This window comes from Phalacrocorax aristotelis, chromosome 5 (genome assembly GCF_949628215.1).
Source record: "Phalacrocorax aristotelis chromosome 5, bGulAri2.1, whole genome shotgun sequence".
Lineage (NCBI taxonomy): Eukaryota > Metazoa > Chordata > Aves > Suliformes > Phalacrocoracidae > Phalacrocorax > Phalacrocorax aristotelis.
Window position 1 is genome coordinate 58,859,926 of NC_134280.1, and position 21,359 is coordinate 58,881,284.

The 21,359-nt window shown below is 34.7% G+C and overlaps 1 protein-coding gene across 8 annotated transcripts in view; it reads right to left on the reverse strand.

Annotated features, from left to right (window-relative positions):
• The window catches only part of SBF2 (SET binding factor 2), a 288,713-nt gene that overhangs the window by 23,414 nt on the left and 243,940 nt on the right, over positions 1–21,359 (reverse strand). For 3 of the 8 annotated variants that reach the window (XM_075094794.1, XM_075094793.1, XM_075094795.1), the window contains 7 exons: positions 16,805–16,942; positions 15,575–15,670; positions 11,886–11,957; positions 8,832–9,016; positions 4,719–4,895; positions 1,686–1,787; positions 294–479 (listed from right to left, as the gene is read on the reverse strand). In XM_075094794.1, coding sequence (XP_074950895.1) covers positions 294–479; positions 1,686–1,787; positions 4,719–4,895; positions 8,832–9,016; positions 11,886–11,957; positions 15,575–15,670; positions 16,805–16,942 — 956 coding nt within the window. The remainder of the gene's footprint in view (positions 1–293; positions 480–1,685; positions 1,788–4,718; positions 4,896–8,831; positions 9,017–11,885; positions 11,958–15,574; positions 15,671–16,804; positions 16,943–21,359) is intronic. The other 5 variants (XM_075094800.1, XM_075094797.1, XM_075094796.1 and 2 more) reach the window with 2 other exon arrangements.

The window sequence follows — 21,359 nt, forward strand, 5'->3', positions numbered from 1 at the left end:
AAAGCCAGTGTTAAGCTTGAAAAACTTCTATTTGAAATCTTTGCATAAATGACCATAAAAGATCCATAATGCCAACCATCCCTCTTAGTCTGTTTTGTGTGGATGGGTCAGTCTCCTCTAGGCAACTATTCCAGCTCTTTTTGAGGTGAAATCCATTCACTTTAATAAAACCTAGAGAAGGAGGTTACTAGTCTTCTCTCAAACCATCACCTATAACATCTGAAAATAGTGGCACCTATACAGTTATTTATTAATTATTCTTGTAAACTAAAATTAGATAGTGATTGACTTACCTGATGCACACAGTCTAAGAACTGTAAGAAAACAGGAGCAAATCCGCTACCCTGACAATTGAGAGTCAGATTACTACGCTGACTGAACTTATGACCAAAAGAGAGCCATTCTTTTTCCACCAGCATTCGGAAGCCTTCAAGTGTCCTATAGAAGGGATCACTGAGTAACTGCGCCAGAGATACTACCTAGATCACAAGACAGGATATATTGTGTTAAGAGTGACAGAAGTTAGGAGAACACTTTAGTCAATGAATATAAATATTCCATAATCTGTTTATAGAACAAGGAAACAAAAGGCTTCATATAAACTCAATTACAAGTATTTTACCACATATATTAAGTATTTTCATAAAATGAAGCAAATAACATCTCACATGAAAAAAATTTCAATTAAATTGAGACTTTACAATATCTTTAAAAGTAAACCTGAGCAACTATAGACTTTGAAGTCATTATCATACCACATTTAAGTTACATTTGAAATAAACCCACTTTGATTAATAAGAATAATAAATGTTTATAAAATAGTGTCAGCTACCTCAGCAAAGCAAGAACTGGTCCTGAGGGTGACTTTAGAGTTTCTGCAGGTTGCCATGCTATGGTGCTCACCAGCCAACTTCAGACTGCTTTTATAGGCAGCATCTCAGGAGACTTTAAAATGCAGCACAGACGACTTTCACTTCCAGCTATGTATGCCCCTTTCTCTATTCTTCATTGTTTGACAATGATTCCAATAATTATGTTAACATTCTGTTGTGGGTTTGTTTACCTGGTTTATCAGGATGCAGGCTGCACATTAAGTTTTTATTTACTAGAATTACTGATATCTGCGTTTATCTTCTGAATTATGAAGCAACTACATGGACACAATGCATCCATTAAATTAGGCAGCGGGTCTTCCGTCACCTAATTTATAGTTTGCTTCACAAAGTTATCTGTTGTGGTGACCTGCGCTTGCAGCAGGCATTACAGTCACTTTGGCACAAATTTAGTTTTCTCCCTGTGTGTGGTCTCCTAACTTAATTTATGAAAAGTGAATGGCAAAAGAAAGAATTCCTCTCCTTGCCTCCTGTGTTTAAAGTGTACCATGTGTACAAAGATAAATGAACAGTTGTGGCAACTTCATCTTTCCTTCTTACATGTGGTCAGGCACAGGAATGCAGGTTTTACATCTGAGCCTTAGAACTGTTAAGTCCATCAGAAACTTTGGAACAAATTAATTTTAAGGAACTCTTTCATGGTGTAAATTGCAAATGAGTGCAAGGATTCATGCATTCTAGTTTCAACACAAATTCATTGTTATACCAAATTATCAGTCACTTGTGTAAAAAAGTATTGTCTGGTGTTTTTTCTTAATAATTAGCTATTTCAAGGTTTTAATAACAGCTTACTTGTGCAGTAATATCCCAGCCATCTTCCAAGCAAACCATAACAGAAGAACCATTTTCCAGGAGCTCAGAGATGATCACACCCAATTGCATTATTCTGTGAAGCTATGAGGTATTACAAATAAGTAACATACTCAAGTATAAGATACATTTCTAGATATTATCAATAAATAGAATATTTTCATGTCTAATATTAACATATGTATTCTGAAATCTACACATAACAGAGAAATGCATTGATGCAACAGATTAGAAAGCTATACAATGTAACAGCCTCAGTATTTTAATCTGAACTACAACAAAACTAAACAAAGATTTGAAGATAGGAACTTAAACTATTAAAAACAATGAGTACTGTAATAAAATAGCTGTCATAAAAAGGAGAACGGGAACAACATGGTTGACAGATTTATTGTAGAGAAATTCCATCCTGGACTTAACACTAAAATAATTTCCTGTGAAAGGTTAAGGTTCCATAAAGCCCCTACGTACTTTGATGGGAGAACCCATGTAAGATATTTCCAAGATAATATTTTTAATGCTCAATCCCATGGAAGTTGGGAATTAGTGAGTATAATAATAATAAAAATAATGAAAAAATGAAACCACAAACCTAAAAACAAACACAGAAAAATCCGACTTCTATAATCTGGATATAGTTTAAATAGATTAAACAGTGTTTCTTCTACTTGGGCAGACTGGCTAAAACATATGGGAAGAGGATACATTAATTATTTGCATTCTAATATTCATTATGCGGTGATACTAAAATTCCTTGAGCAGGCAGGTTAGTTAGTTTCTCTGGGAAGGGTCATTGGCTTGAATGAGATTGATTCAAACATGATAGGTATAAGCAGATTAAAGAATTTAGGTGAATTTGAGCAATTTCATCTTACTATGAGACTTCACGTTATTTGTTACTAAAAGGAAAATCTATATGATGTTTCTACCATTTTTGTGTTGCTATGATAGCATTCTTGGTAAACAACATAACAGACAATATGAGAGCAATTCAGTTTTTTACAGTAGAATGAAACTGCTCTTTGCAGAGCCCCGAATACAATCCAAAAGCAGTAGTAGGAAAGATGAAAGCCTGAAAGAAGGGAGAAAGCAGTGTTGGAAAACAAGTAAACAAAAGATGGCAAGGGAAAACTAAGTTCAGAAAGTACAGAAGGCACACAAAAGTGACTCGGGGAAAACAAAATAAAATTGGAGGGAAAAGGATCAACCAAACAACAGTTAAACCCTAGAAAATTCATCCTTGTTTAGGGCAGTCTGATTTTTTCCTCTTAAAAAGACCCCAATCCAATGAATATTACCATGGAAATTGTGATAGCCATTACTTAGAAAATAAAAGAACCTAATTTTCCTGCAGTTTTTAATAGGAAAAGATTGAAAAAAACACCACTTTTAAAACCAAGCAGTTTGTTTATTTTTATATTTTCTTAGACAGTAGAATAGAAGAAAGGCTGTTTTTTTGCTGTCCTTAATGAAGAAACTCATATGCAATCTGGTTATACAGATTCAATATAAAAAATGCAAAATACTATATTTATCATTTGTATTCAGAAGCTAGGGCAGCACTTCAAAATTCTTCTTATGTATTCACATCCTTATAAAGAAATATTTGGCATATACAGTGTTAAAATCAATATTGTGTAACTTCTATTGCCCAGGAGAGGAAAGCTTAATACAATAAAAACACATTTCCAAGATGACAGATCTATGTTCTTTCACAGGAATAGTAGAAAAATGTGTCAAATCAGTTATAAATTAACTTTATCACATAAGTCACATAAGACATGATTTAAACCACAGAAACATGGTTTAAATGTCATACAGTTAGTGTGTGACATTATGATCTTGGCCTGAGCAAAGACTGATACACTATTACTTTTCCCCTCAAATATGCCAAAGAGAGTAACTCTAATGTTATAATCTCCCCTTGATCTCTGTGCTGCTATAGGGAGATGTTTATTTCATCACTGACATTCAATTCATTTATCAACGCTTATCTTTTATCAACTTTCTCAACTACTTTGTGATTGAAAATGTTCACATAACAAGGGAGTCAAGTCTTCACGCTCTTCCCACTTCTCCCCTTCCTGAAGAATGTGCTGGCCAGACATGGCGACGACCAGCTCCTATGCTCTCTAAGGAGTGATGACACCTCAAGGGAAGAAATTAAGCCACCCCTTGCACTGGAGCACATTTCAACCAGGAGTACATTTTCTGATGCATAATTACTGAAATGGCTGTGTTACATATATTTCCTCCTTATGAAATCAGCATTAGAGTCTATTCTGTTTTCTACAACTAATTGTATTTGAGAAGAATATATACAGCAGAGAAATCCAAACATGCAACTGTTAAAAACCATTCACTATAATTAAAATGGTTTTAAATTTACAAAGAGCTTTCTCACACCCTTCTTAATTTGAATCTTGCAAAGTTACTTCCAGTCTTGCCTTTGTTTGGTTAATCTTTATGTGAGGGAAATAAAGGAACAAATTCAGAGAGAACAGAGAGAACACACGCAGTCCCCTCTTCCCTGCAAACACCTCACCATATCCCACCACAGGTAACAGATGCTAGCTTATTTGTTAAATACTTGTGCATATGGAAATTCAGGGTGGGAACACATAGGAAGAATAGAATATCAGTTTTGAAATCAAAAGGCTCATTTAGTGTTCTATACATTTTTCTGATGTTTAAAATATATAAGATAAGAAAAAGCAGTTAAAACCAAGACCATAAATTTATATAGGCAGAAAAAACCGGTCATCTCTACTTGTGTACGTATTCTGTGTTATAAACCATAAATTATAAAAAATGCCTCCCACATTTGTAAATGTTATGATTGTATGAAAATAATAATGCTTATGAAACGACAGAATTGATAGTATGCAAAATAATTACAATGAACAAAGAACAGCTGGTTAGAACACAACAGTTCTCTGTCAGAAGAGCCTGAAATTTATTTTGTGTAAGCAGTACTGCATATAGATTATTAGAAGTACCTGTCATATACATTACCTGTGGGAACCACTCTGACTCCCCAAGTGCTTTGAGGAATGTTGCCTCAGAATCTGTAGGAATAGTGCTGGGAACACAAGCTCTCATCAGCTTTTTAAAGCTTGCCTTTGTCTGTCGGATGTCACTGAATTCAACAGGAACAAATTCACAATTCAAAGCAAAATCAAGTTTGAACCCCTGTGTGAAAAGGACAACAGTAAATGTAAAATGTAATTTAAAAGGGAAGCATATTTTTCACTTAAAATCTCATCATATCTCAAATCTTGCCTGCTTTGTTGCTAAATATTTCAATTCCTAATGAAAAAATCTGTTCAGTTAAACACCTGCCCAGGGTAATAACAATCCTTACAACACTTGCAAAATGTACCATACTAAAGTACCCATCTACTATTCATAACAGCAGAATGTACTGCATGGCAGTCATATATTTAATAAGAATAATAATCATAGCAATAATAGTAGAAAAAACCAAAGTTGAGTGATAAATCTGTTATTTATACGCAACATAATGTGCTTTCTTGAGGATTTTTAAAGCAAAGCAACAATAAATAAATGAAAATTAAAATAACTATATGGATGACATACCATCAGTGCAGGACAGATTCTAGCAGTCCAATAAAGCAGGAAAAAAAGTAACCCCCCAAATCCAAAAAGAAGCCCCATAACTGCAAACTAGCTGACACATCTAAGTGGCCACTGCACGTTGAGGCAGTTGTTTTTCTGAAGTACCTCATTCAGCACAGAATAGCAGTCAGTGAATAACTGATAATTTCCAAGAGGTATGTGAGGTTTGCCTAGCAGAATTCTTCATGTTCTGTTTTACTTACTGCATTTAGAAAGTGAGCAATAAGACAAGAGGACTGAATTAAGAGATCAAATTAGCTAACTGAAGAAAAAAAGAACTGTGATGAAAAGGACAATATTGAGAACATTATTAAGAAAAACAGCTCTCATCTATGAAGCATCACTGAAAATCTTCACAGCAAATTTTTTCAGTTTTCTCCAAAATTGCTCTTTCATGAATTAAACTGGGCCTGGAAATAGCTTTCATTAAGCTGCTTCATAGGATGCCAAGCAAAAAAGTAGGAAAGTGAAAGCCCAGATTTAGTTCTGGTTGTATTTCAGCACGGTGCAAAAATAAAGTCAATAGCTCAACTAGCAAACTTCCTTTTTTAGAATGCTAAGTTGTAATAATGTATGATAAAAGTAATGGTGAAAAGTAGCATAATTTCCTTAAAATGTTATCTATTTCTATTTGTACCATCAATTTATGTGTCATGATATTTAGCAGTATAAAGCAGTTCCTTACAGAAATCAGGATCAGTTGATTGCTCTGCCAAGCCCTTTACAAAGTCAGCCAATTCCAAGTTAGCAGGATGCTAACAAAAGCTAGGAAAATACTTCAGAATCAAAAAACCAAGATTTCTTCATACAAAAACAAAAGTTGAATTGATCTTATAGACTAGATACAATTCAATGAGAGAAGGGTTGAAACAATCACTTAATCACTATGTAATTGTATTCTTACATTTGCTAATATACTTTTCCTTAGGAATGCCCAGAGATGACTCTTCTCCAAAATTGTATTATTAAACAAAACAAAAAGATAGTGAAAAACCCATAAGCTCTAAATCAGCAAGGAAAGCAACCAGCAAAATATAAGGATCCTTGAAGTAACATTTTTTAAACAATTCCAATTTATATACATCCTACTGGACTTCAGACTATTTCATGTTGATTTTGTCCAATGTTTGTGGCTTGTACATCCAATAGTCAGCTCTCTTCATTTTCTACATAATAATACACACCTATACAGTAATACATTAAAAATCCTTTAATGTATAATGTATTACCCCCACTTAGTTTGCGACTGCTGATACATTAAACAACTTCCATTTTTTGCCCAAGTGATCTAAACGGTCACTTCAAAGCAGCAGACTAAAGATGCTTCTACTACATATCTTTAGATGCATGATTGAACTCTTCACTCATCATTCATTAATTCAAGAAAAAAATCATGCAAATGTAAATGTAAATAATTGTTATTATTGGATTATGGCAATTTAATTCTATGTAATCATTCTCTTGTGTTACTTTTCCTGTATTCCTTTTCATTGAAGTGTCTCCTTCGCCTTCTGGTGGTTGCAGTTATAAAAGAAGACATAGCAAGATGAAAAATTGATATGAATAGACCTGTCTGAAAACTTTTGGGAGGAATGTTCTCCAGAAAAGCAAATGAAAATGCCAAATCAATAAAACTGAAAAAATTTGCAGGAAAATAAACAGTTTTCTTACTGTTCAAAAGAACAGTTTATTCTAATAATGACAAATAATGTTTACTTTTGAAATGCCTGTTTAGTCTTTTATGTTATATTCTTATGCTTTATTACATTAAATCAGAACACTGATTATAGAAAACAGGATATTTCTATCAATTATTGTTGTTATGCTAATTATATTAGAAAGCGATAGAATGTAAAATAAAATCTAACTACTTAAAAATGACTACTTTGTGTTCCAATGTGTCATGAAGATACCAAAAGGAAAATGGATTTGCAAACCAATTACAACCAAAGACCAAAGACAAGTAAATATCTGTTATATAACCATCACTAGTATACAACAACTAATATACAACTGAAAATACAAATAAGATATAACAGAACATTGAAATAAAGAAAAACCAAATAAAAACAAAATTTGCAAAGAATTTTGATTCATCATTCTGATTAGAGCATGATTCTTTCAGCTCCTGATATAACACAAATTCAGAAAGAATTGAATACTGATATATCTTCCTACTACCAATAACTGATTTTGGAAGTTATATATTTTTTTAAAAAATACAATATTTTATATATGCTCACATTTCTAATAAGAAAATAGAAAACAATTCATTTTTCAATCTTTGAATGCAGAGAGTAATCTGCAAACATTTTCTAAAAAAACCTACCAAGAACTATTATAGAAGATACCTGTTTCTTAAACGGCTGCATCTAAAATATTAAAATCTATCCAAAAAGGTTTACAAAATCATAGACGTCATGATCCTCTTAATGTAATCAAATCAGGATGGACAGACTTCTGGGTTGGCCTTATCGACATCAGTTTGGCTTCATGTGCGTTTAAGTGTTGCCCACAGTAAAGGCGGCTTTCTTCTCTAGTAATCACTTTCCTGACTAACAACATTCCATTTGCTTCATAATATATTTCAACACATCAGGAAAAATAAAATTGCACTTTAAATTACCAAATAAGTCTGTTTAATGTTTCCCAAAATAGAAATCACTGAGATAACGACTCAGCTGAGCATTAAATGTGTAGTCATTAGAATCAGAGTGCAGCAGTATATATTCAGGTGTAATTAAGTGTGGCTCTGAAAGCAAGAACTTACAGATACAGAAATCCAGCACCTCCCTTGGAATAGCTCTGAACAGTCTCTGAGAGGGCAACAAGCTCCATTGCTGCTACGCCAACCCCACTCCATTTGCCTACAGTCCCATCATCCATTCATCTTTATACCAGCAGCTACATTGAGCAGAGCCAAACTCTGCTGCCCTTGCTCCCTACAAAGCCAATGCAGGGAGGCAACTGAGACAGCAAAGACATGGTTACTTCCGAATATGAAGGCTTTGCTGGATGCTCTGTTGCCTACCAATGTATTTTTTATCTAGCCATGTCTTTCCCAATTTGAATGCTCTTACCTTCTACAAAAGCTCTTCCATTCCTCTAGTCATCTGTTACCCATCTTTGTATTTCTTAGCTCTACTACACATCAGCACTTGACCAAAAGTGACAAATAGGGCTCTACTCGCAGAACTTCTGTGAGTTTGAGCCTGATCTTCAAGGTAATTTAGCATATTTAAATTGTTGTTAACTTTGTTGTATTATATAAACACAGAGCTTGATTTTTCACCCCCCATCCCACCAAGTTCTACAGCATTAATTGTTATTCTGCATGTAGGAATAACCCTTCTAAGAGTTTACACCTTTAGGACAGTTATCCACCTGCCTTATCTAGAATATTATTTACTCTTTTGTAAAAACATCAGGGGTATTAAGCTCAAGCAAAAAAACCTCTATGTTAACATGAAAAAAAAAAAAAGCCGTTACCCGTAACTGAGATTTTTCTCCAAATATATAGAGGGCTGCTTGCCGTCTCAAAAGCTGACTTTGCAGAAAAGCGCTGCTACTGTACGAAGTGGTGTTATCTTTCCCTGCAAGTCTTGCACCAACATCAATGAACGGAGTCTGAGTGTTGATAAATCGGTTGCTTGAACGAAGACTTGCCCATACACCTTCATAAAGATGAAAAACATTTTAAATCCTCTTTGCGTGAGGCACTGGATATCAGAAATATTAAGGCATATGCTAAAACATAATTTGGAAAGTAGAGTGCTTAAACTCTATGTCATTTGCATCCCTCATAGGACATAATTAACTTGAATAATTAACATAGGACATGTACTGGAAAGAAATATTTTAATACGAAAATTGTCAAAAGCATCCTACTGCATAGTCATTTAACCTAAGATACTAATCAAACTCTGCACAATACTTTCTGCTGTAGAGAAAATGGTTGCTATGATATCAGTAATACAATGATAAAATTAATCACAATTTGCAAGTAATTAACATCCGTTTAAATCTATGGAAATGAAATTGCTAGTGTTGTTCTTTTCAGAAGCTGAGACAATAATTTGATTTATTTCCTCGTCAAAGGCATATTATTTTGGAAGCCTAGTAAGAATATTATATAATTACTTTGTTAAAAAATGGAAATAGTATCACTTAAAGTTCCCTGTTACTAGAATTCTTGTGTTCATTTCACCCTACACAATAAATAATAGCAACCATGTTGAATTATAATGAAAATGTATACAAGGATGATCAATTCACTTATTGTATTTCAGAATAAAGAGGTCCATATTAACTCTTGAAATGCCATGATGAAAATGCAGAATGCCATGAATTTTAGTTTTTAATTGCCCATGTCTAATGGACAAATAGAAATGAAAACAAATTTAATGAATCACAGAATCCCAGGCTGGAAGGGACCTCAGGGATCATCTAGTCCAACCTTTCTGGGAACAGCACAGTCTAGACAAGATGGCCCAGCACCCTGTCCTGCCGAATCTTGAAAGTGTCCAATGTGGCAGAAGTTCCTTTTTTAATCATGTGTTTCATGACTATATTCTAGCAGATGTGACTATGGTACAGTTGTCTAAGTAGAAAGGATGCCTAGAAGACCACAGTCTTACAGTTTTAATATGGCAGTAAGATCACCATTATTCTGGCAGCAGGGCACGGTACAGAAATTCCAAAGGTAGCAACAACATGAGCTCGACAATGCACTGTGATGTGGAACCACGGACTTGCATCTGAAGGCAGCACAGCAATATCTGAATGGCGTTGTACCAACCTAATAACCTGTGCCTCTCAACAGCATTTTCAGTTGCATATTGTGCCTTGCTGATGCAGCTATATTGTCGCTTCCAGAGGAGGAAATTCCTACAGCACAGACATGCTCTGATTTGATCATGCTTAAAAGTAAGTTTCAACATAAGACAAAGTAGTCATAAACCAGATTGCCAAGGCCTGTTTAGTACTAGCAAAAGAAAAGACAAGTAGTAAATATTTTTCTGTTTCTTGTGCCTTAGTTAATAACATTGATTTTGTGAGACTGTTTTTGTGTGTCCAATGTGAAGTATGTGAAAGGTACTTAATTTTCAGGATAAAAATAGCACAACTTGAAAATCAAATCCCTTAAAGTATACTAAATTTGGCATTCAAATGGCAGTGTGAAATTCTTTAACCCAAAATGCAGTAAATCAGATTATGAGAAGAGACTCTTGTCCATAAATCTGCGAAGCATGATATCCAAAAGAGGCACCAGAAATACCTTGTAGTAGTAGAAATTTAGATATACAGTACCAAAAAAACCCTCCAACCCCTTCAGTAAAATCCAATAATATGCATAGTTAACATTTCTTGCATAGAAGAAAAATGCTGCAGATAACAGTAAAATTCCACTGAGATAGCTTAACCAGCAAAGTAATGTTATTCTATTAGAAGCAGGATTACATTTCTATTAAAGAATAATTCTGTACAGTAATACTTAACAGGGAATTGTCTGTACAGTTTAGCTTGTCTGCCTGTCTGGCTGCTAGTCTCAGATGTGAGCAAGCGAATAGCAGTAACTGAGAATGGTTGGCTAGGAACTTATGAATTGGTAACAGTTCTAAACAGTTTCCACTTCAAAGACAGCCAGTTTTATAAAATACCTCACATAGTGAAGTAGCATGTTTAGTATAAACTTTTTTCCACACCTGAACTACTACAGGTGAAATAATAAAAGACTTTAGCAAGCAGAAATCACAGCAAGCATTTAATGAGACACATGATGCCTTGGTCATTTGGTATGAAAAAATGCTAGCTCCATGACAGACAACTGTCCCCAAAGATGATATATACAAAAATACACCATCACACTTTCTAACATTTTACAAACGCAGGCCATCATTAGCACCTGGAGAACATCAAAAACAACAAAACTGGTTACAAATACATGCAGATGAACATGTTTACCAGTGATGAATAACAGTGATTAAAAGACACAATTATACTTTTATTATATTTCTATTCCAATTTTGCCTGGCATTTTTGTCTTTTTTTTTGTTAGCAGTACCTAGCTTTCATTATTTGGCATATATCGTGCCACTATGACTTTCTAATTTGGCAGAAATGAATTTTTCCCCATTCACTAACATTAACAATAATTTTGGAAAGAAAGTTAATTGACTAGGTAACAGTATTTCTTAGCTATTTTACTAAAGCTGTAGGACTACTAAATACTCTTTTGCAGAATTAATTTTCCAGTGTTTAAAATTTTCCCACAGTTCTTCTACATAGCACTCTGCATTAGTTCATAACATTATCAAAGAATAATACGGTAAAGTGTGTGGCTAATCACTGTCACTGCATGATACATTCAAAGGCCAAAAAACCCAATCCAAAAGAAAACCACAATAATGAACTAAAACCCCAAAATTTTGTTAATGCTGAATCAAGGCTTTCTGTCAGTATCACTTTAGCATGTATTAAGATACTGCAGCAGTTATGGAGATGGTAGAAAAGAACGTGCTTTCAGGACACAGAATACTGTACCTTGATGGACTCTTCCCTTAGTTGCTGATTTGGAATTTGAATGAGTGAAACATTTATCTCTGTACCCAAGCACTGGTAGATAACAGTTAATACAGAAGGAGGAGGAATGGAATGCACATTGCAGCAAGACACATTGCAGGAGAAAAGAAAAGGGTTACTTATTAATTTCCAAAGATCTAGTATATATTGAATTTCTTTATAGTACATGATTTATCAGACAGCACAAATCTTAGTCATCACAAGACAAAACATCAATTGAGCCAGAAAACCAATATAAAATGGGAAGGAAGTACCCATTTATCAAAAAGAAGTAATTTTCATTGTCATTGCAAATTTCAAACATGCAGCACAGCCATCATTTGTTTTTCTATAATACCAAGGACATGTAACAATTAAATCATTCTGCTGAATACTTTATTGAAAGCTTCTACCCAGCTGAAAGTTAGCATAATTAAAAATGCCAAACCTTGGCGTGTTTATTAAAAAGTCTTTTAGTCTATTTTAGGTACATAATTTGATGGAGCAATTTCCTCCCCCCCTTTCTCGTTTTCAGTGGGAGGGTTATATGCTTATCAGAGGGTGTACTTTTGCCTCAAAAGCCACATCAACAAAAGCAACTTCTTTTAATACAAATATTCTATGATAATATACTCAAAGTATTAACAACCCCTGCTTTTAAAATAAATGTCTGAGCTGAGTCTGCGTTTACTAATTATAAATATGCTGGTATTTTTCCAACAACATCAAATCATACTGAGAAAACATTTTATTCTATTAAATTACACAACAATGACAGGTAAAAAGCGCTGTTCTGTATAATCACACTATACTTATAAAGTAATATAAGAAGAAAAGGTGTGTATTTTGAGTGAACTTACAATTTTTATGAAAAATATCAATGAAGCTATTGTCAAAAAAACCTGTCCAAGAATGAAAATATATTATGAAATGTAAGTATTTGCCCAAATATTTCAGGTCAAAAACAACTGGGCTTTAGGCAACTACTCTGTTACAATGTTCCAGATAAAGTAAAAAACTGTACCTGACATGGACACAGATATTCAGGACAATTGATGAGTATTCAGAACAATGATGATTATAAAAAATGATAAATACTATTAAAGCACTCGCACATATCTTTTATCTTAAATTTAAAACGTGTGTGTATTAAAAATACATTGTCTGGAACAAAAAAAACCAAAATGTCATTTTCAATTGGTGCATCATAGCTGAACCTGGCTTTTGAGCCCTGGTATGTGTAAGAATAAGAACAAGGAAAGAAAGAGAGATCCAGAATCAAAGCCATAAAAATAATGCTATTGTATTTTGTACAGTGTAGTGCATAATCCACAGCTGCTTGCTATGATAAAGTAACTAGCTAACCCCATTGTCTCCCACCCCCTTTTTCTTTTTTTTGCTTTTGAGTTATTCTTAGGAACATGAAGGAGAGAGAAATAATAATTTTTAGACTGCCTGCATACAATAAGTCTGTTTTTTCAGCTGCTCAAAATCCTGTATTTTTGGTCCTGTGACACTACTTCACACGTGCAATATAACTAGCTGTGAAAAAGTAAAAGCTTTGCAAAAACAGTCAAGCGAATCAATTTATTTGAGAACAACAATTTCAGAGATTCTATATACTTCGTTTCTTCTACAAGAATTCTGGTAGTTACTCTAAAAAACCCAGTGTTTACTACTCTACAGGGAGATTATTCCCTTTCCCTGTTTCTTCTTATCCAGACAACTTCTCAGCTTCACTAGGGCTCCCTTCGTACTTGCGAAACATTCTTATGTTTCAGCAAAGTCCTCATGTATCCTGCTGAACTGTGAATAGACTGCAGATACTGGTGTGCAATTACACCTTTCAGATACATAAAGCAGGTGTGGCATCAATCCAGCAAGATGCAAGATAACTTCTCTGCCTTCTTCCTGATTTCTGCTGAAATTTAGCCAAGAGACCTCAACATCCAACAAAACAACAGCTCTGTGACCTCATACTGCCTTGAGACTCCTTTTTTCTTCACTGAGTAGCAACAAACTCATCCTATCACACTTACCACAAATGCTAACCCTAGAAACCAGCAGTAGTTATTTCAGTAATCCTTTTATCTTCAAAAGACAACTTCCATACTGTCAACTAGCAAGCTTTCCCTTACTTATCTGGAGCACCCTCCCTGCCCCTCGGCACCACTTCACTGTTGGCACTTTTGTCCCAACACAAGAGGATGGAATACAACCAAACATCTGCTGTCAGCTACCCAGCTTTTTCACTATTTCAGTACAAAGACAAGCTAGGCACAGCCAACAATTTATCTAACAATTCCAGACACTATTAGCACATGTTCCCTTAGGCCACTAGCCATTTTACCTGTCCAATTAAAATCACTATGTTTTTCCATCACCATGTACTACAATAACAAGACAGTGAGCAGAGAGCATAAACAGAACTTTTAGATATGAAATATGCATATTCTACGATTAATGAAAATGCACAGAATTTTCCATTCTTTGGTGATCACCATTTAACTGCCCTTCCTCTCTTCCCTTCTGCTACAATTCTCACATAACTTCTCTATACAGCTCTGAGTATTTTCCTTTCTCCCTCCCTCCTGCCTTCTTCCTTCCTTCATTTCTCTAATCCAATCCATCTCTTTTGAAAGTTTCTCTCTACAAAATTATTTTATTCTTCCCCACAGTTCCCTACAGTTTTTCTGTCACACAATAATTTAGGTTGGAATGGACCTCAGCAGGTCAAAGTAAGTCTAATTTTAGATGAGGTATCTTACAGCCTTTCTCACTCTCACTTCTGAAAATCTGAGCTCCATTTGCTATAATGTGGTTAATGTACTGCTCATAAAGCTGGAAGGAGTCAAAAAGTAAGAAAAGCAACTTTTAGATGCTTAGAATTAATCGTAAAGAGCTGCAAAGAGCAGCCTTCAGGGCTAAAAGGTAATAAACGAAATATAAAACGGTCACTTTTGGAAAACGGATCCATCCCTATCCTAACAAGCACACATTTAAGGAATTCGATACACTAATTTATGCATGTATTGTACATTTAAAAAAAATCATAAAAATTTCATCAGACTAGAAGAGTAAAAATAGTTGGAATTCACTTCACAGAATGAAAGCTTCTTGTAGAAATGATACTGATGAGCCCTTGTACCTAAGAATAACTATTTCCGAAGAACATGCTGTTATCTCCCTACTTATTACAGCCTGGCCACGTAACTCCCTCCTTTACCTAAAGCAAAAGTATTCAGATAGATTATTTGTAACTTTATGAAGCATCAGCTAATCTACAGCCAAATACCAGAATGATATGTAACTGGAGATTCTGAAGTGCATTCCATCCTAATATAACGTATGCATTCTTCAGACCGTACATTTTAGTAAAATTGAAAATATGGATGAATCACAAATACTTAGAAACACAATTCCTAACTGAGTGCTTAATTTTCCACTAATTTTCAACATGAAACAAGCTTTATTTCAGTGGTAAGTAAAGGACTTAATCAGAAATTAGATACTTAGAGAATATTATGGAGTGAGGCTAATCTGCAATTTGTTTTGTTGTTTCACAGAATAATGAATTGGTAAGCAGTGTAATTATTTTTATTTCACTAACATTTTGTTATCATTTATTATTTATTATTTCAAATAACAGTCTTTGAGCTAGTCTTACTAACCTCCTCGAGCAAAGCTATTGGATAGATTTACATCCAAATGTCCTGGCACTACCTGCTTAAACACAGTAGACATTCTTGAAGCCCTCCTTTCAGTGCCTAAAGTCAGCCAAAAAAAGAATAGAAGGTTAAAAAACTACAGTGTTACTAACACAACATAACTGATAAAAATGTCCCTTTTCACACAATACAGATAATTCTTGCCAATTTTGTTCTTCAGATTTATTTTTTAAGACACATGTATACATTGGCAACAGTATGGAGATGTTAGATACAGCTGTGCAATCAACATATTTTACAATAAATGAAGCAAAGCATGCACACTTTGGGAATAGTGTTATTTTACAAGAAAAGCCACTGTTTCACTGTATTAGGCCAATCACTACCAACTGACTAAGACAAGACAGACACAATTTGAAGTCACATACTCCTCTAAGACATTGGGGTTACATAAACGTTACCAGGTTTCATCACAAAATAGCTGAAATAAAATATGGGTTCATTTCTTCATGGTTCCACATATGCATAACTCAAAGAGCGTAATTTGAAAGAGTTTTCACCGCAAGTAAAGTTCTACTTGGAACTGACATTAAAAGCCCATTATGAGTATGCAACACACATGAAAATGCCTATATACCTTCCATTGCTGCTGTAGCTAATAGTGCATCTGTTCATATAGAATCTGAACTTGCAATCTTGTATTTTCTCATTATGTGAAAGAGTAGTATTTTGCATTCTCTTCCAGTTGGCAGTCTCTCATTCAGTACACAATTTTCAATACGCTTAATTTGTTATAAAAGACTTTAAAGTGGATCTTTGCTTTTGATTCTGTTATATAATGTAATTGTTGCACTTGATATAAAAAAGAAAAAACCCGGGAAGATTTGGCATCTTGATATTCTGGAGAACTTTATTTTATTTTTTCCAGAATTGTAATGAATTATTAATGCCTCGAGACTGGCCCATCATACTGAGGTGAATTTAATAAAAATCTATGACCCACAGGTGGATAATAGTTTACTGTCAGATTAAGAATACCGAAAAATATTTTGGGAAAGATTTTAAACATACTTTACATATGGAAAACACATTCACTGAAACTAAGAGTGAATAAGCTCTTAGTGCAACGATAAAGAAACCCCTTCATTGATATGGGGCAAATTGAACCAATACCAAACCAGAGAAAACTCTTTTCAACTTAACCATAGAATAGCACTATTAAACTAATTTTACCTGGAGACAGCGCAATTGTTGGTCTAACAGTAAGAGTATTACTTCCATTCATTTTGCAGTGGACGGATATCACATTCAGTAAGGCTTGTAGGTATTTTTCCTGTTCTATACTGCTTGAAGATTCTAAAGAAGCAGGAGCTAGAGTCACAAGAAGAATAGAATGCATTAAAACAAAAGTACATTTGTAAACAAAAAGAGTAGCAAAATAAAAAGCTAACTATGTAGAGTGGAGTACTGAAAATATCACGGTTAATATCAAAGATTCAAAAAGCCACTCCTTTGATGACAAAGAATGCTCAGATGTTCATCACCTGGCTGCAGATCAGCACCCAGCAATGTTCTCTCGCATTCGACTCCACAGAGCTAAACTTCTGAAAGAGTTTGTTACCACATGGTAAACTTAAAAAAATCCATCATTAGCCAGTAATCAATACAAACTGAATGGAAATGATGTAATTTTCCCTTCGCTCTCAGAATGAAAAGTAACATTTCTAAGTTTGTGCTACTTGTCAGCAAATTTCAGCCTTTTAACAAATTGTGTAAAGAACAGACAGAACTGTGTCTTCAACAAAAGGAAGTTAAAACCATACACAGCCAGCTCTTCCTCATTCCAGTAAAGGAAGGTTACTTACCTATAACTCTGCGTGTGTGTGTGTGTGTGCGCGCGCGTGCGTGTGTGCGCGCGCGTGTGTGTGCGTGTCTTCCCACATACTTAGGTAACTTGTAGGAGCAGGGGGGCTGCACTGTTGTGAGAAGTACAATTCCTTCTCTGAAAACCTCTGAATATTCCTTTTCATGCATGTAGTTTCAGATTATCACTCTATAGATCTCAGAAACAATAGTTTTCCAGTTGCTTAAGCTGCTGGAGACACAGAGAACGAACATTTCAGAGAGAGAGAAGCAGCTGGCAAAGACTGGATGAAAGCGAAGCCAGAGAGGAAACAGCCACAGTTTAAAAACAGGGGCAGAGGAAAAAAAATACGCAAGATGAGAAGGTATGATGCTCTGAGAAAGTAGTGAAGTTAAAGAGACAGTCCATGTAAGAGAATCATAAGACTTAAAAAAGTTAAGAAACCAATAACAAAAAACAGAATCAAGGAAAAAAAAGTGAAAAATTAAAATATAAATCTTAACCAGGAAAACTGTACCCATTTGTGTCCAGGACTTAAAGGAAGGGAAGGAGATGAAGGTCAGGTCCTGGGCCATACTATGATGACAGAAAGTGTCCAGCCTCAATGAGTCAGATTTTTTTCAAATGCCAAACAAAATTTTTTTGAATTATAGTTGATTGCAGCCACCTCTGGACTCACTATAGGACAAAAATGTCATAGCTGCTTAAACCAGGATTTGGTATCCTGACCACAAGAGCCAAGATTTGGAATAAGAGATAAAGAGAGAGACATAGAGAATTTGATTGAGTACATTCTGACAAAATACAATGGCAGTTATTTATAAATAGCTTTCTCTAGTGATGATCCAATCAGATTCCATATTGGAGACTAATAGACAGTAATCTAATTAGCGGGAGTTGGCAAAAGAAATTTCAAGATAGCCCTGTGAAAATTAGTATCTGAATAGCCCTGTTAAAACTAGTGCCCGAATTGGAAGTAGAATTAGGAAGGCATTAGAAAATGTACATGCAGGAAACACCATGCTGTTTCTATCTGAAAGTGGAACAAGCCTGAAGAAAAACATTATTTTCTCTTCAACCCTTAAGCAGGGTTTACACATCCTGAAATCCACTTGAATGATCTCTGGGTCTCCTAGACCTTGAAGCAATGCCACAAAAAGTCAATTTTGGTCTTACCAATTTAGTTAAATGAAAGGAAATGAAATACCTAAATGAAAGGATAATATCCCTACCACTTGCACTTACAAAGTTTTATTTCATGAAGTGTATTATGTGTGTTTTAGGGAAGAGAATCATGAGATGAATAGCTTGACTTATGTGAAAGTCTGTTATTGAACAGGGCAGGTATCTGAACTGAAGATTGAGGGCAATAATGTCCTTGTGAAAGATTAAAGATGGAAAATCTGCCCTTCATCCTTACCACCAATCATCCCCTCACACAGTGCTTAACAGCAGTATAAAAGGATAAAAGACTACTGGTGACTCAAAGCACGTGTGACCAGGGATTTCTAGAAAACATCTGATCTTTTAAGTGCTGTACCACACATAAAAGCCACCACAACAGCACAGATTTAAACAAAGGATGGGGACGGGGATCCCAGTAGCAATTTTATAAATCCCTGGAAAGAAATGCATTGTTTAGTAAGGCAATAAGATTGCCTCAGCTGCTAATATGTGCTCTGTATGCCTGGCTGCAGGTTGCTCCATCTTTATCTTATAACAGGTCCTAATATAGTCAGTAATCCAGCCTGTATCAAGATAACCGTTCTCTTGGATAGCGTTACTACACACAAGAAACATAAACGGTCTTCCTACATGGCAGTTGACCAATACTTGGTAATTCAGGTGTAGAATGCCATATTTAGAACTACAATGCTCTGCAAAAAAATTCCCAGAAAGGCTGATGTGAAACTCAGAAACCAACTTTCATGTTTCAAAGGAACTTTTGAAAAGGCCTTTATACTCTCCATCTCATATTCAAATACCTGTTCATAACCCTTTGTGGACAGATGTTAGAAAAACACAATTCGGTTGCACATGTAGTTTGGTTCCATACAGCAATTTAGTACAGTGCACAATTTCTCTAAAAAATATGCTCTGTGCTTCTTATAAAACATTGATCTTAACTATGCTTTGAAAACTTGCTTACTACATGATGTAACAGGAAATCCTCTTGGTTTCTGTGTATCAATCCAGAACCACCTAATAAAAACCTACTCCTATAAAATCTCTGCTTAGGAAGGTATGCATCTGTCAACTTAAATTTAACTTAAGATTATCTTTGTCCTCTTAGTTTGCATCACTACGCGTTTTTCAGTATAGGCCTTCCTTCATTGCACCCAACTCCTACTGAGGCAAATACATACGCCTGCGTGTAACTATCAATCACTTTCCTCCAAAGTTTTGTTTCACCAACTTTCATTATGAATGAAATAAATATCCTACAAATATTTTTGATTTTCCCTGCAGTACCTTCCTGAGGAGAGTGTCCATTTTTTTCACATTTTAAAAGAAACAGTAACTCCAGAAGCTAATGTTTGACAAATGCAGTTATTGTCAATCAGATTATCTATTGCCTAATATACTGCTGGAAGTATGACAATGACAACGGCATTATAAAAGACTATATAAAATTAAAAAACAGAAACCACCTACAAAAGCAATGAGATTACACAAAGGAAATGTGCTTTAATGGGTCAGGCTTTGAAGAACTTGTTCTGGAAGGCTCTCATACTCCCATGCACATAGAAATTACAGCTACACTACAGAAAACATGGAAGTGTTTGTCTTTATATAATTTGCAAACTATTCCTGCAGAATTTTTTCAACTTGTTCTACTTATACCAGCTTAAAGATGCCTGGCCAGTATTTCAGCTATGACAATAAGTAATAAATCAGTTTATAAGACAAACATTTGAATTACCATGCGTAGGATTCACACCATAAACCTGTGGAACACTGGTGTAGACCAGAGCTTTGGCAGCTGCTATGTTAACTATTGGTAGTACTTCACTGAGTCATTTTATGGATCTTTTCAACAAAATCACATTATATAAAACTTAATTCATTACCTTGCTCCTCACTCCAACTAAAAAACACCCCCGCAAGACACTGAAGAGACACACTGTAACAATGCTACAGCAGTGAATATTCAGTAGATAATTAGTGATTCACAAATTAGTGTTAATAGCCAGTCCAGACACTGTCTGATGTAAAAAGCCTTTTTCTAATTAGATCCCAATTATAAGGTGAATTTGATAAACACAAAACCTCATATAGCTAAATATTATGTCTGATATAAACTGTTCTTTACAAGTAATAAAATTGCTGTTTTCATAAAGATACTCTGTGAAGGCAAAATTCAGGAGGACAATGCAGAAAACATTTAAATCATGTATTCTTCAAAATACTTTTGTGTGACTTGCACATACTTGTACAGTATGCTTGTTACAAGTTTTGAAAAATTCTATAGAACAAACTGTTCAGTAGAGTCAAACCCTTTAATTGCATTTTAGACATTATTAGGGTGAAACTCAAACATAAACAGGACTGAGGAATATCTTTGCTACCTTAATGAGTTCCTGGTATTCTAATTCTACCTCACATTTTCTTTTTCTCAAAAAAGAGAAATGATGGCCTAATTCTAGAATAATTTCTAAACAACTATCAGTTTGATTAAAAAGAATACTGGCTTTTTCTTCAGCAATATACGAAATTCACTGTTGGCATGAAATTAACTCCGAAGAAACTATCAGCATAAGAGATGGAAATCCAGGCAGTCACAATAAGTATCCTAAACGCTGCCTGTGAATGATGAAAGTCAACTAATGTTCCTTCCAAAATCAATGTTGCCCTAATATCTTATATTCTTCTGAAAAATTAACTATTTTGACAATTCTTGTGCTGGTCCAATCTTGACCACAT